At 39.5% G+C, this 15,154-nt stretch overlaps 1 protein-coding gene across 4 annotated transcripts in view; it reads right to left on the bottom strand.

Moving 5' to 3' along the window:
• The window catches only part of ANO5 (anoctamin 5), a 62,536-nt gene that overhangs the window by 36,941 nt on the left and 10,441 nt on the right, over positions 1-15,154 (bottom strand). The window contains exons 2-4 of one of the 4 annotated variants that reach the window (XM_071417106.1): positions 13,576-13,620; positions 11,239-11,303; positions 4,713-4,760 (exon numbers count right to left, since the gene is read on the bottom strand). In XM_071417106.1, the coding sequence (XP_071273207.1) occupies positions 4,713-4,760; positions 11,239-11,303; positions 13,576-13,620 (158 nt within the window). The remainder of the gene's footprint in view (positions 1-4,712; positions 4,761-11,238; positions 11,304-13,575; positions 13,621-15,154) is intronic. The other 3 variants (XM_071417107.1, XM_071417108.1, XM_071417109.1) reach the window with 3 other exon arrangements.

Here is a 15,154-nt window from a genome sequence, read left to right on the forward strand (position 1 = left end):
CTACACATTCATGAGGGTTTGTGCATACATGTGTGCCTACACATTTAATGTATATAAAAAGTTTGTAATTTGCATTGATTCTATCAGTGCATCATTAAACATTTGTATATCTTATTTCTTAACAGCTCTTTCCAGAACTGCATAAATGCAGTCAGTGATCCTTGAGAACCTGCAGTTATTAAATGAAGGTACACCTCATCACAGAAAATATTCTGAAATGTCTTCCTCCTGCAATACAAGTAACCAAATTAAAACTTCCCAACACAGTACAGATAGCAAGCTGAAGCTTTTTAGTAATTAAGTTACACCCAATGAGAACTACAGAAGAGATGGAGCCCTGAGGCATTTGGTGCAAACTCAAGAAGCAACAACCACAAGTCACAACAGGAGCAATTCCTCCTGGATGAGAGGCTGTGCTTGAGTGGGAATGGGTACAACAGATTGTCCAGAGTGACTCCATCCTCAGAGATAACACAGCCTGATTAAGCTAGGCCAGGACTGATCTGCACTGACTGTGCAACCTGATCTATGTTTGAAGCCAGCACTGCAGAGGTCCCTTCCAATCCAGGTTCACTGTAGGATTCTATGCAATCCCACTACTGCAAACATTCAGCATTTACCAGGGCTTTCAAAACGCCAAATAAATCCATCAACTACAAAGCAAGTTACAAACCCCACCTGTTCAAAACACAAATAATGCCCTCCTGTTATCCTGTAATAGCTTTCCAGACTCATTAGTCTAGTTATGTCTCTAAGAACTGTGACCACTCAGCTTGTGGACAGATGTGCTAATTGAATGCTGCAATGGTCTATCATGAAGAGATAAATTTTCTTTTCATGTGGCATAAGTGCAAACTAACAGGATTCATATGGTATTATACCAATAGTTATAGTTATTCTGTATTTGATGATTTCTCTCTAGACACCCAGCAGAGGCTGAGGTATTGGGCCATGGCCAACCAAACAACCCTCCAAGTACCTGGCCTTGCAAGCCTCACCTCAGACACAATCCAAAGCCCTGCAGTAGGAAACCCTGACTCAACAGGACAGGAGACAGGAGAGACTGAAATATGAGTGTCCTTGAGCCAGGTCTCATAAGCTCTTGGAGATATATTTCACACCCAAGATAGCTCAGCTACCTCAGAAGGCATAAAATCAGCAGGATGGCTTCTGTGGTAGTGTTGGAAACAAAAAGGTTTTAATAAAAGGCAAAATAACAAAACTCTTTACAGAGAAAAACTGAGCCAGGGGCAAGAGGTTCTTGCTCCTGGTAAAAAACCTCACAAAAGCGATTATTTTCTCTGTTCTCTTCTTTTTCTAGTAAATTGCCCAGGCAGGACTTTTTGGCTCCCGTCCAACTGGCTATCCTTAAATTTGAGGTGAAGTCCCCCAGGTCCTATGAGATGCCTTTTCACCTAACTGAGGAGAGAAACTTCTGGGCTTCCTTCCTTTTTGAGGGGACAAAGGATAGCTCTGTCACTCCGTCAACAGGGGGCACATTCCTATAAGAGAGACCAAGATGTCAGCAAGGAAACAAAGCCCAGCTCAGGATGAAGCAAGGCTGTCAGAGCCCAGGGTCTGTTCTGCCAGGACTGGTTGGGCACGGTGTGTAAATGCTGCCTGGCAGCCCCACAGACACAGATGCACCTAAACTCACCATTCAGCACTGCTGCAGGATTGCTGAGGAGTCCTTGGCTCCACAGGTGCCCCTGAGACACTTCTCCAGGGCCAAGGCAAACACTCAGGCCCAGGCAGCTGGAGAGGTAAAGCAGCTGCTGGAAGTGGCACAACCACCAGCCCTGGCACAGAGGAACAGCTGTGGGCTGAGGCTGAGCCACGGGCACCCTGGTAAATGCCCCTGTGGCCTCACTGCCCCCTGGCACTCTGACAGTGGGCAGTGTGGGCAGCTACCCCATGTGGGTTAGTGGTATCACACTATCCAAAACACAAATATGCTCTGCAGATTATACCTTAATGATTTAATCCCCTATGTTTTTATGGGACTCTGAGGGATTTCTATTTCTGGTTATCCATCCAACAGGAAATGTATCCTTTCAGCTCACTTAGCACAGCTCTCACCTTGGCATGGAGCTTCCTCCAAATACACTCTGCTATTAAATATGCCAGCCCTCTCTATGTCCACACCTCAAAGACAGGGAAGCTTGTCCTAGAGCAATACTTCTCAGATTATTATTCAGTCAGAAAACTGCAAGCTCCTTATGTTCAGAAACACCCTTCCCAAATTCAGTGCCTCGAACCTCGAGGTTTCCCAAGTGTGCAACCCCACAGAGCGGGGGCTGCAGGCTCAGACCTGAGCACTCTTCCACTTCTGCTTTTGTAGTTTTTATCTTTTTTGTGGGAAGGTGGTTCAGAGCAGTATTTTCAGTACCAAAGCAGTAACCAATACCAAGCAGAGATGGAGGACCCCATTAGCCTCATTAATTACAGCACAGGGCAGCACCTCTGTGTGACAGTGGTCACAAGGGTTCTTGGGTGAGGGAAGAGAAGAATGTTGACTCCATGTTCAGAAGGCTTGATTTATTACTTTATGATATATATATATTACATTATAACTATACTAAAAAGAAATAGAAGGAAAGGTTTCTTCTCAGAAGCTAGCTAAGCTAAGAATAGAAAAAAAAAGAATCATAACAAAAGGCAGCCCTCTTGAACTCTGTCTGAGATAGCTCCGTCTTGATTGGCCATTAATTATAAATATTCAAGGTGGCCCAATCAAAAATCCACCTGTTGCATTCCACAGCAGCAGATAACCATTGTTTACATCTTGTTTCTGAGGCCCCAGCTCCTCAGAAGGGAAAATCCTAAAGAAAGGACTTTTAGTGAAAAAGATGTCTGCGACACCTCTGGCTGTGACTAACAAGAAAGACTAGATGTTACATTAATACCATGGAATGGTTTTTATGATCCCCCATCAGCACATCAAGGAATTACATTATCATAGTTGTACATTACCAGGCAAAAAACCTATCTGGAACTACAACACTAAACTGATTTATAACATTTTGCTGGCTTAAAAGATACAGTCTGGAACCAAAATATTTATTTCATTAACTGCATACCTTTGATAATCACACAGCAATTTAGATGTTAAATAGACACTGTAAAAACCCTGAAGAACTACATTAAAATGCAACTAGGCAATTTATGAATTAGCAATCTGCAGCAGAAAAAACTTTCAGAGTGCAAAAATGGACAAAAATATAAGGTTGAAAGCTGAATCAAATGCAAGAAAAGTCTCCATAACTGAAAGGGTAGGAAACATTCAATGGCGTAAAAACAAAGTTATCACCTTCACTTAGATCCCCAGTTTGCATGGAATATTTCTATAGTCCTCCTATTCACTGAATTAAAACATGCTACAGGAAAAACATGGTTTTAAGTGTTGCTACACAAAATATGAATATATATATATATATATATTTATACATTTCTATGAACTTAGGCATACCTTTATAAATACATATCTAAATTATAAAATGTATTTCCAAAAGTAAAATGTTCCTGGAAATACATTTACAAGACATACAGAAATACACAGGTAACTCTCCTGAAAATCCAAATGGCGTATTTCTGCTTCATGCACTTTACCAGAGACCCTTTCCATGAAGTTCTCATCATTCTTCTTCCTTGAAGGAATCCACGCTGAACTGAAGAGCTCACTCACTTTAAAGCCGTGTATTAACAGAACTCTTAACACCACCCATCCCAATTTCAGTTACACTTCATGCAGGCTGTAAGTTTGCATACAAAACTATAACCTTTCCCATTCAAAGGAACACAAAATCCCATGTATTTCTTGTAGCTAAAACTTGCAAGCTGCTTTTTTCACCTTCACTCCTGTTTCAATTCTGAACCCCATTAAAATCTGAAAGCTTGAAAACATGCATTTCAAAGCAGTTTAAGACACCAAGATATTTGCACTGAAATATAAATGCACATGAAAAGCCTCTCAGTATAAAAGAATACATTAAACAAGAACAGAACCAAGAAAAATAAAAAGTAAGCTAGGAGAGCGTACGTGTTAATGGAAGACACCAGAGCCCAAAGTAAGCAAGCAGACAGTTTTAATACACCTCAGCATGTACTTCTTCAGTTATTTTAAATGACTTTTTGTACTTCTTCTACATCAAACAATAATGATTCTTTTAAGTTTTCTGATATATTTGAGAATTTATATCGTTATCTTGTCTGTGAATTTCAGTAAGTGGCTATCCTGAGCCTTTCCTTATTATTTACTACAATGAAAAAAAAGAGGCAACATATTCAAATGATGTCAGTGTTTGTTTCTTGCTCTTTAAAACATGTTAAAGTATCATGCTGACTCACAAAACCCTCAGGCCATCATGATAAAAAGGAAACCCACATTTGTTAATAGCACCAGAGTCAGAATACATCCTATATCCCATCAAACCAAAACAATGATAAAAAAGCAAACTTTCCAGTTTTCTCCACCAATCTCAACTTTTCAATTTTGTCTATTATCCTTTTGATTTATTTGAATTTATCTCTTAAGTCGTCTCTAGGAATTATTGCAAAATCACATTCGTTTTTATCAACTAGAAAAAATTGGTTTTAGAAGGATGGCATCCTTGAAACTGGAAAATTTTCCGGTGAGGGACGTTTTGGCATACTGTAATAGAAGACGCCACACAAATTCATGCAAGGAAGCATGAATACTTCTCACTGCTTACCACTTGATGTTCAGGGATGAGTAAAGTAGTCTCAGTGCTGTTTAGGCCCTGCCAGTGGCATCACGGGAAAAACAATGTTGTTAGCGATGATGCAAAGGCTAATTCAGATTTAAAAGTAAAGGCTAATTCAGAAGAAACAGTGCAGTTCCTGGTGTAAGCTGCTGAAAAGCTCTTATGAGTGATACATGGATTTCAGTCAAGATAGTCAGAGTTTAAACCAACCTCTATTCTGCAGAGCAGGTTGGTCTCTAGCCTACAGTACCAACTTTTACATGGTCCATACTGATTTTTAAGCATTAACAATTACAATTTTTGATAAGAGTTAAACAGTATTTCTCATCATTTCCATTGGAAAAAATACAGTCTAAACAAGTTGGTATAGATTACCACTTATGAACTGTTCAACTGTTAATAGTACTCTTTTATTTATTTTGATCCCAAAGAGAGAAAACCTACACAGCGTAGATGACTGGGCATTCACAACAAATGTGCTGCCTCTTACTTTGTTATTTTTTAATTACAAACTGAAATTATACAGTGTACACTGAACGAAAACAAATGCACTGAGCCAAATCCCTCATCTCACAGTGTAGACAAGGTAAATTGGTACCAGTAATTGCAGTTATACCTCATGAGACTAATGAGACAAGGTACCAGTAATTGCAGTTATACCTCATGAGATAGTGAGGGCTTCCCAGACACCAGTTCTGATCCACACCCAGTGAGGCCCTACCCTGATTTTAATTGTACAACATCTGGGTGCTCATTGTTTTCCTGCATGTTGGGGTGGAGGCTGCTGCAGCATCCTCAGGCCAGACTCCGCAGAGGTGTGACAGAGAGGAGACCAAGGGCACATCCTCTGCAGAGCACACCCTGCACCCATGGCCATCAGCTCCCTGGGCTCCTGACCCACCACTGGGGCCTTGCAGCAGCGATGGCTTTGAGATCAGGTGCTGCTATTGCAATGAATAACAGCTTACAATACCTCAGTAGCTCATTCTGGTAGTCAATACCTTACCACACTTCTGTTTTGTCTTGCTTTTGTGTGCTTTGAACACAAACCACACAGATTTAAACAGTGCAAGTCCATTATGAAAATGCAATAGCTCTCTGTGGAATTAAATTAACTTTGAATAGAAGCAGAGTATTAACAGCATTTTATTATTATTGTATCATTTACTGGTTTAGAGTTGTAAAATTACAGAAAGTTTATTACTCCAAATGCAATTTTCATAAAGTACTGTTGATTATTTTTTAAATAATGTTTTTCACTTCTATTACAATTTTTCTTCAGAGGAATCACTAATGTCCATTCCTGTCCTGGTTAAACATAAAGTAACACACACATCTTTACATTCTTTTTGAATGATGCCATCTCTGGGTATTTGCTTATCTAAGTAAGTCAAAAATGTCCTTTTAAGAATGCAGTAAAATAAACAGAAAGATCAATCTGTTTTTGGCAGGGAATCCCCCTGAGAAACAGTGCAAATATAAATAGCTGCACTGTGCTCTTGCCGTTAGTCTGAACTGGGTTTAGAGGTCTAATCCTCCTGTCACTGGTGCTACAGGAAAAACTTGCACTTTAGTAGAGAACTAAGAGCTAAGACACTTAGTGGGAAGTTGTTCTCCAATTATACACTGTAAATATTTGCCATGGAAAGTACTGTACAAACTTTAAACTGCTGAAAGCACAGCCTTGCTTTTCAACACTGCCCTGTGGCTCCTGACCTCTCCATTGCACAAATTCCCCCCATCCACTCGAGTTCCCTTCTGTCTGCTTTTATCCAGCCTCTCCATCCCCTACTCCTCCCAGCCACTGCTCACCACCTCCTCCATGGTTAGATGGAAACACAGGCTTTAGCCACCTTACTGCCCACACTGCTTCACTCAGAGACACAGTTTTACTACATCTAGTGAAACACAAAGCTGTGAGGTGAAGACACACAGCTGGCAAAGGCCTTTGTACTTTCCTGTGCATTCTGTTAAATGCTTTCCTCTTAGTCATGGGATCTTGCCCTGCTCAGTGTAACTGTCAGAAATTAATTAGCTGAAGTCATTAGGATTAACTATTTTTAAACTGGTGCTCATACCTTCTCCTGCACATTTCAAGCACTCTGATAGGAACACACTGCTTTTTCATGATATGCCAAAGTCTGTGTACAGCACAAAGGAGCAGTGTTGGTAACACATGACATGCAAAACAAGAATCAACTCAAACAATCCATCCAACTTTGCTGAGATGAAAACTTGAGAGGGTTGGCAGTGGTGGCAGCAGAGTTGGGCTGGTCCCTCTCACTCTGGAATCCACACTCTTAAGTCTTTAATGCACTCTAGCTCTCCCCAAAATAGCCCTCATGTGTCCTTGTTAGACTTGGAAGAAGTATCTTTTAACTTCTTTCTAAATTTTGAAACCAATTTGGTCCATCCTTGCAATATTAACAATGGTATTTTATGTTTCTCTACTTGAAGATCCACCAGTCTGAACTGAAAAACGAACAAGTATGAAAAGTAATGTGATGGTGTTTCTTCAGAAAACAAACCCCAACCAATTAATTTGGAACATCTGCAGCACCTGCTGCTCTGAAGAAAAGACAACCTATGAGTCAAAGCATAATTGTGGTAAAAAGGCATTGCTTTAATAAATTTGCCAATTTACTTCTGCTAACCTGACTTAAACAAAAAGACAGCTTGCTCACAGATTTTCTTATGATCAAGTTACATTATGGAAAATCCTGATTAATTTTTAGTAAGCGTTTTCTTGGAGTGAAATTAATAGAAAGGTGAAAATTTAATGTATAACTGTGCAAAATCAATTCCTTTTTCCTTACAGATAGAACAGGGCACAGTTCCTGCGGTCTTACACAGACAGTAGTGCAATCACCTGCCTGCTGTGAGGCAGAGTCCACATGCACCCCAAGCAAACATCTCTAATGTGCTTCTTCATTGGAATAACAAATAGTCCCCTGCATAGATGGACCTCTACAGATGTTGATAAACTACAAACCGGTGATTCAATTTTGCACAAAAGCTGTGCTAATTTTACATTTATCCCATCTGAATGGCCTGAACTCTTACTATCTTACTAACTCTTACAGAAAATTCAATACAAATTCAAATTTTTAACCTTTCCTCCAATCTTGAAATAACTGAGTGATCTTCATTCCTCTCAGGTACAGGAATTCTGCTTTGTGAATGTGTTTCATCTTCATTTACTTATCAACTGAACAACTAATTACAATCCCTGAGCAGACACACCATCATATATTTTTCTAGTGTGCTTTTTGCACAAATAGAAAGCACAGAGGGAAAAAAGTTTCTCAGGTTTTATTTCATTCATTTTTCAATTTGCTTGAAAGGACTTTCAGAGGCATTTATGTATTTCTTGGAACAGGAACTCCATAAGGACTGATTCAGTTAGATTCTGCACAGGCATTCACTGAAGACAGCTGCCCATCCCTAACAGAAGTGGCTGTCTATTATTACTGATTTAACAAGGACATAATTTGAAGCAGTCCCCACTGCAGAACTCATTTGAAAATACCCCCATTATATCCTTTTTTCTTCCCCTTCTCCAGTCTGCTGTTTGTGGACAACATCTCCTTGCCTCCCTGCATGACAAAGCATCTAGAAATTATTTATGCTATAAGTCTTGGAATATGAAATGCTGATGAAGTCCAAGTGACCTTATTTCTTTTGGTCCTGTGGGAGATTTAAGAATAAGGAAAATGAGTCCCAAGAAGAAGCAGTTTAAAAAAAATTGGAAAAAATCCAGGGTGAAATAGGCAAGAATGCAAAATCATGAAAGACAAAATGCACCACTGATTGGGGCTCCAATGCTTTTTGAGTCCTGGACCTCATCCAACTTTTGCATATATGCTGGCAGGCTTCACTACAGACTGTTCTTCACTTTTTGTTTTACTTGCATCATTCCTTATACCCAAATCACATATTCCTTTGCAGAGTACACAAGAAAGAAAGAAAAAAACAACCAGCCACTGAATTATGGGTGGGTAATGTTTCTGCTCTCCATATTAAATTTAATTTATTTTTCCCTCCTCTATTGCTAAATTAACAATAAGGCCTTAGCTTTTTCTCTGTGCTGCTAAACAGAAGCATACTGTTCCAGGATGTTATGTCTTTTCTCTTCTAAAAGAGAAGACAGCCTGAGGATAATGAAGTAGTGACCTGAATGGAAGTTCATTTAACTCTTTCCCAATGTTTTTTTTTTTAATTAATTCTATTTCTGTTTTAAAATAACTTGACTTAAAGTGGTTTAGGAATTCCAAATGTTCATATATTTTAACTGAAGAAACATTGTTAAGTGGCAGGAAAATTACCAGCCTATCACAGAGGTAAAACCATTTAATAGAGAAATGTGCTACCTGTCAAGCCAAGAACAAAGCATATTGACCTGAGCTCAGAAGGGCCTTGGTGAAAGGAGGAGAAACCACGCTGGGATAGAAGATCCTGCTGAATTCCTACAGGAATGCATCAAGGATCTTAAAGGCAGCCCAGCAAAGAACTGAGTGAAAAGAAATTCTTCCAGTTTATACAGAAGACAACTGAAGCTGTGACAACACATGAAGATAAAAGATTAGCATTTTCTGAAAAAAAAATCCCATAAATACCAGGGGCTATCTTACTATTGCAAATAATTAATAGAAGAACTTTTAAATATAGACTTAACCTGAATTCTAGGACATTAATCATCAAGAACTAAGCCTGTCACGGCTGATAAGAGTGTGAAACCGGGCAAGAAGATCAAGAGTAACTCTGTAACTTTGTATCTGGCTAATGCACAGAAAGCAAAAATCAGATAAATGACAATGTGTTAGGGTTCCTTGGGCAGGACAGGGCAAAGCACAGGAAAGGACTAACTTAAATGTAAGCAAACACCTGATCTGCAGAAACAAACGAAGGCCAAACATTGTTCCTCTCTCAGAGGGAACAATGAAAACAACAAAACAAAACCCCCAAGTTACCAACTACTTACTGCTATTGCTAATCTGACAATCACAATACTTTGTGATATTTAATAACGAAGTATAAAGAAAAATAATTATCTAAGGAAACGTGTAAGTAGAGAACAAGAGAAAAGGCTGCATGAAATTACCAAGGAGAGATTTTTGAGAGCATAATCAGATAAATTTTTCCCAGACATGAATGTGCTGAAGATCAAAGCCTCCTCCTTTCCCACCTCATCATGAATCTTTCATCCTTCAAACAAGGTTCAAATCCCACTTCCCTACACATATGACACATGTTGCACTCTTCCTCCCATGCTTCCTGCCTTTTCATATGTCCTAAGCCATGAAGTGACTTCTTCCAATCTTTGGTGAAATAGGTCATCTCCATCCACTCAGATGTAAGTAGCTCATTATCAGCTTATCATGGTATGATGGCCATTGTTCAGTGAAGCATTTGATATGGCCATTCACTGAAACTTTCCTGGGGAAAAAGATGATTACAACTCCTACAACAGATTCAGAAGGGAATAGGGTGAACATATGAACAGGTGTTAAAATGGAACTGGTAAATTTATTAAAACATTGGGATGATATGGCTGAATGCTCTAAGACAAAGATCTGTGTAATCTAGGAAGCCCTTCTGAGTTCTGGCTTCATGTGATCCTCTCCAGATTTGGTCCTCAGAAGATCCTGAGGACATGTTTTACTTTTAAGAAGCTCAGCAGAACAGCTGCAGTTTCTCAACACTCAATTCAACAGACATAATTTTTGATCAGTGCTCATGGCCACTGTGAGATGACAGAGCAGCTGTTTCTTTTCCTATTGCAAACTTCCTATCTTCCTCTAAGCATGTAACAACAATAAAGAAATCAGACAATAAGAAGGAATATAAAATACCAAGGTAAAGACGACATATTCAATGACAGTTTCTCAACTGAATACTGGCCACACACTGCTACCTCTTCAAGACCATGTGTACTGTACATATTAAGCAATGAGGCACCTTTAATAAATTGATAGCTGATGATGCTTTTCCTGTTGCACATAAAAAAAATAAAAATGAGGTACTCTAGTAATTAAAATCTTCATTTGCTTTCTCATCAATCTTGCTGAACTGTCACAAGGTTCCTAGAGCCATGGAACTCTAGTGTGCCTTGACTTCCCCAGCAAGCCAGCAACAAGCAGCACAAAACAAAGTACCTGGTTTGTGCAGAAGCAGAATGTTTTTCCAACTGTCAAAACATTTAAAGATTGTGAGATTCTCATCTCAAGACTGATACAGGAAACACCATTGGGCTCATACTGTTTTCTACCACTACTGTGCTGCAGCACTAACACTGGTAAGTCTCTTCTGAGACTCAGTGAGTGTCACGTCATATTCATGGCTTTGCTCTTTCAAAACAATACAGGAAGAAAAATTTTACATGGATAAAAAGGAGGTATAGGACAATCTAAAAGAAATACTGGTTTTGAAAATGAATTCTCTTTTTCACAACAACTGTTCTTCTTCCCCTCTATCAAGTAGTTCATTAATTAACACCGTTCATGCTGTACCTTACCTCAGAGCTGCTTGGGATTTCTGATCCTGCAGTTGAAATAGTTTCAGGTCCATTGTATTCTTCCCCTAAAGAACATTGAAAAAGAGATTCACATAAACACATCCCTTTTTTTGAAATATTGTTGTATGTGAAAATGATGTGGACCTTGAAGGCATGGAACTATGAACAAGTAAAGGATGGAAAATAATACTCATAATACATAAAATCTTCAAGAATGGTTCTTTGGAGGAGAAAAAATGCTGCAAGACACAATATACTCAGTCTGTGCTACCTTGGTTTAACCCTGCATACACAGAAACGTATTTTTAACTGTGACAGAAAAAAAATCTGTTGTCATCACTCAGCTTTCTTGTCTCAAATATCTGCTAGGTCTAAGAAGCTTTCAACTCAGAGCTTTGCTCCCTGGGTTATGGAAGTCCAATTACCTGTGGAAGTGTTTGCTAGAGATCAAATTAGGGTGTGGCTTTTTGCTAAGGAGTCAATGATGCATAACCTCAAGATTACAAATGCCCATGTAATGGAAGTATGACAACAGGATCAAAAATAATAATATGAATTTACTTAGCTTCTTGTTCAAAAAACCAACCTCAAAAAACCCCAAAAAAACCCAGCTCCAAAACAACTGATAAAATAAACCAAACAAAAAAACCTACCCTCATTTTAATGACAGCAGTAAACTCCAACATGATTTTCCCACAAATACAGTAATTTCACCAATGACACTGTTACTAAAATGCTAATGCTAAAGGGAAAATCCTATTCAGTACCTTCATAATCTTAAATTGAATCAAGACTGGCTGTGTTTGTGCCTCTGAATTTACAATGTCACCAGTTTCCTACGCAGAACAACTCTGAGCCCATAAGGCAGGCTCCTGCTCCAAGAAGGTTTTTGTAAACAACCATCTCTGCTGATCAGGCACACCAATCTCTTCAATCAGGCATCTAAATCACTCCACTGGAAAAGGATAAGCAGTTTTGAAAACAGCAGGCCAAAATCTGGACTGTGCACTAAAAAACGGTGTCTCTTTCTTTCAGAAAAGAGGATTCATCTTACTTCTTTCTCCATTAAGGAAGCATTGCTGAGGACAGCTTAGACTGGACAGACTTACACTGGACCACTGTTAAGACAACTACAGTTACATTATTTCTGCCAATAAAACAAGCCTTCTTTTTTTTGTAATCTGCAAATATTTGATGTCAAAATTGCATCCAGGCAGGATATAAAGTGGTTTCTAAAAAATATATAGTAAGCTACTTAAGTACAGCTTGAGAGCATTTTGTTTCCTACAATTTTTTTCTCAAAGTTCACTTACAGAAAACAGTGTCTGTAATTTTAACTATACACATGATATGATGAGAAACCAAGCAATGCTGTATAAAATACAAATAAGTTTCTGAATGCCAAGACAGTTAACACTGTTGCATGCTATTCTGCTAAAGCAAATTACACCTGGGAAATCTGTATTAGTAGATACACTCTGAACACCAGGGTAAAGAATGGGAGCATCCCTACCACGCTCTGCTACCTGTGCTGCCTAAAGCCCTGGGAGGCAGGCGGCTACTGCAGACTTGGCCAAAGGTACCAGCCTGGGGCCCAGGAGTAGAAACCCAAATATTTTGTCACACAACCCTCCTTTCCAGCCCAGAAACAGTCTGGCATCTTGTCCCTGCAGCAGGAACATTCTATTTTCTATACTGCTGAGGGAACTGGAACTGATTCAATGGCCTATAACAGCTTTTGCGGGGGGAGGGAGTGTGTTCTGGATTTTATCCTCTCTGTAATTGTGAAAGTCTAACCTCAGAACAACATAATTCAGAGTTCCACATTTTAAGTGCTTTCCCAATACCACAGCTGATTACTTATGCAACTTGTGGAAGGAAATCCTCTTGATATCTCTGTTCCACTGGAATAAACATGAATAACCCTAGAGCAGCACATGAGAAGGTAAAAAGAGAACACAAAACATGTATTAACTGAAAAGTACAACATAGTCAGTATGTCCACTCCTTGTAAAACATGTCATCGGATTCCTGAACGTGAGCAGCACAAGCAATGCACACCCAAATCACGTAGGAAGGTGTAAAGAGGCCCCAGCCCAGAACTGCACCAAGCACCATGAATGTAAATGCACAATTAGACCTTAACCAGGAGAGCTGCCAACAGATAGCCAACAACTGACTTGCAAATCACATTGCAAAAGGCCTGGCTCATATGTGATACCAATGACTCACATTAAGTGAAGACTGATTTGCAAGAGGCTCCCAGCAGACAAACAAAAAAAAGGACAGAGGAAACAAACAAAAGTGAGGAGGGTAAAACATGGGTTAGTACAATACCTTCTGACTGTGATGGCTTGAACTTGGTGAGAACCGCAATGTCATCTTTGAAAGGAAAAAACACTTCAGTGAGAACCAGGAGGAAAATTCACTTTAACACGAACCCGTTTCAGAATTCTGCTCTATCCTTTACAATAAAGCAAAAGAATAAGCCCTGGACACCAGACCTAGACAGAAAGCATGGCACAGGCTCCTCTTGGAGCACCAACATTCACCTTTTTGTCCAGGCACCTTACTCAGCAACACAAACAAGGATGCCACTTTTCCTTAGCAGCAGCAGGGAGGACCGCAATAGCTTCTACTAGTCAAGAAAACACTTTAAAAATTCTTCATGAAATTACTGCTTCATATCTAAAGATGGGAGTAAAACAATAATATTCTGATAAAATTCTGTATTTAAGGGTTTGTCCTTGTTCTTCAACACTACATGCTTTTATGTATATATATAGACCTAGAAATACCTTCACACCCAGAACAACAAACAAGGACACTTACTAAACTAAGTGGCTCTTTATTATAAAATTTGTATTAATAGCAGAAACTCTTTGAAATGTTTTTTGTTCAAAACTTACTGCAGTACAACTCCATGACTATTAAAGCCCACTAAATGATTTCAGAAATGTATCATTTTGGTATTTGTTCAAATCACTGGCCTTCATGGGAGTGCACGTATCCTACCCAAAAGAAATGCCTCTTTCCCAATGTAACTGGTGTCTCCACCAGCCTTACAACTCTTCACACAGCTATCATGTGTAACCCCTTAAACACACATGCCTTGGCAGTGCGCACGTTGCTGTAAATAAGCAACCTTCATATGGCCTATAATTCTGCACTATAAGGTAACATATGCTGTCCCAAACTACACCCAACCACAGGCAACCTACTTAGAAACTTTTGGTAAAGAATTACAGACCATTTCTACTTCAATTACAGACCTGAATGATGAGAACAACAGTAGCCCACAACACAAATTAACATTCAGTACTGAAGAATATAATCAAGATGGATTTCATCTCTTAAAATATAAGCAGTTTACTCACAAAACAGGTACTTTCACCACTATAATCTTATGATTTCTGTAACAAGCATAAAACATGGCTTCTTGTCTAATTAAACAATCAATCAGAAATTCTACAATACTTCAAATTTGTTCACAGTGCTGGAATCATCGTTTTTCTCCAAGGCAAAACTAATGAGTTAAGAAAAGGTAAAAGTGCAGGTGTTCAGTGCTATTGCAAAAAAACAGACCTCCCACAAACCCTGGTTTCTGATAATAGCTGCAGCAAGGCAAGTGGTGCCAAAAAAGGAACTGCACGTTCTCTGGGAGAAATGCAACCTGTCACAGGCCACGTCCTGGCCCCACAGCAGTGCCACATGTGTCACAGGCCATGTCCTGGCCACCACATCAGCAGTGCCACAACCTGTCACAGGCCATGTCCTGGCCCCACAGCAGTGCCCCAGCCTGTCACAGGCCATGTCCTGGTGACAGCAGTGCCACAACCTGTCACAGGCCATGTCCTGGCCCCACAGCAGTGCCACATGTGTCACAGGCCATGTCCTGGCCCCACAGCAGTGCCAC

This window comes from Agelaius tricolor, unplaced genomic scaffold (genome assembly GCF_023055355.1).
Source record: "Agelaius tricolor isolate 1412-34295 unplaced genomic scaffold, bAgeTri1.0.p SCAF_67, whole genome shotgun sequence".
In the NCBI taxonomy this organism is placed as follows: domain Eukaryota; kingdom Metazoa; phylum Chordata; class Aves; order Passeriformes; family Icteridae; genus Agelaius; species Agelaius tricolor.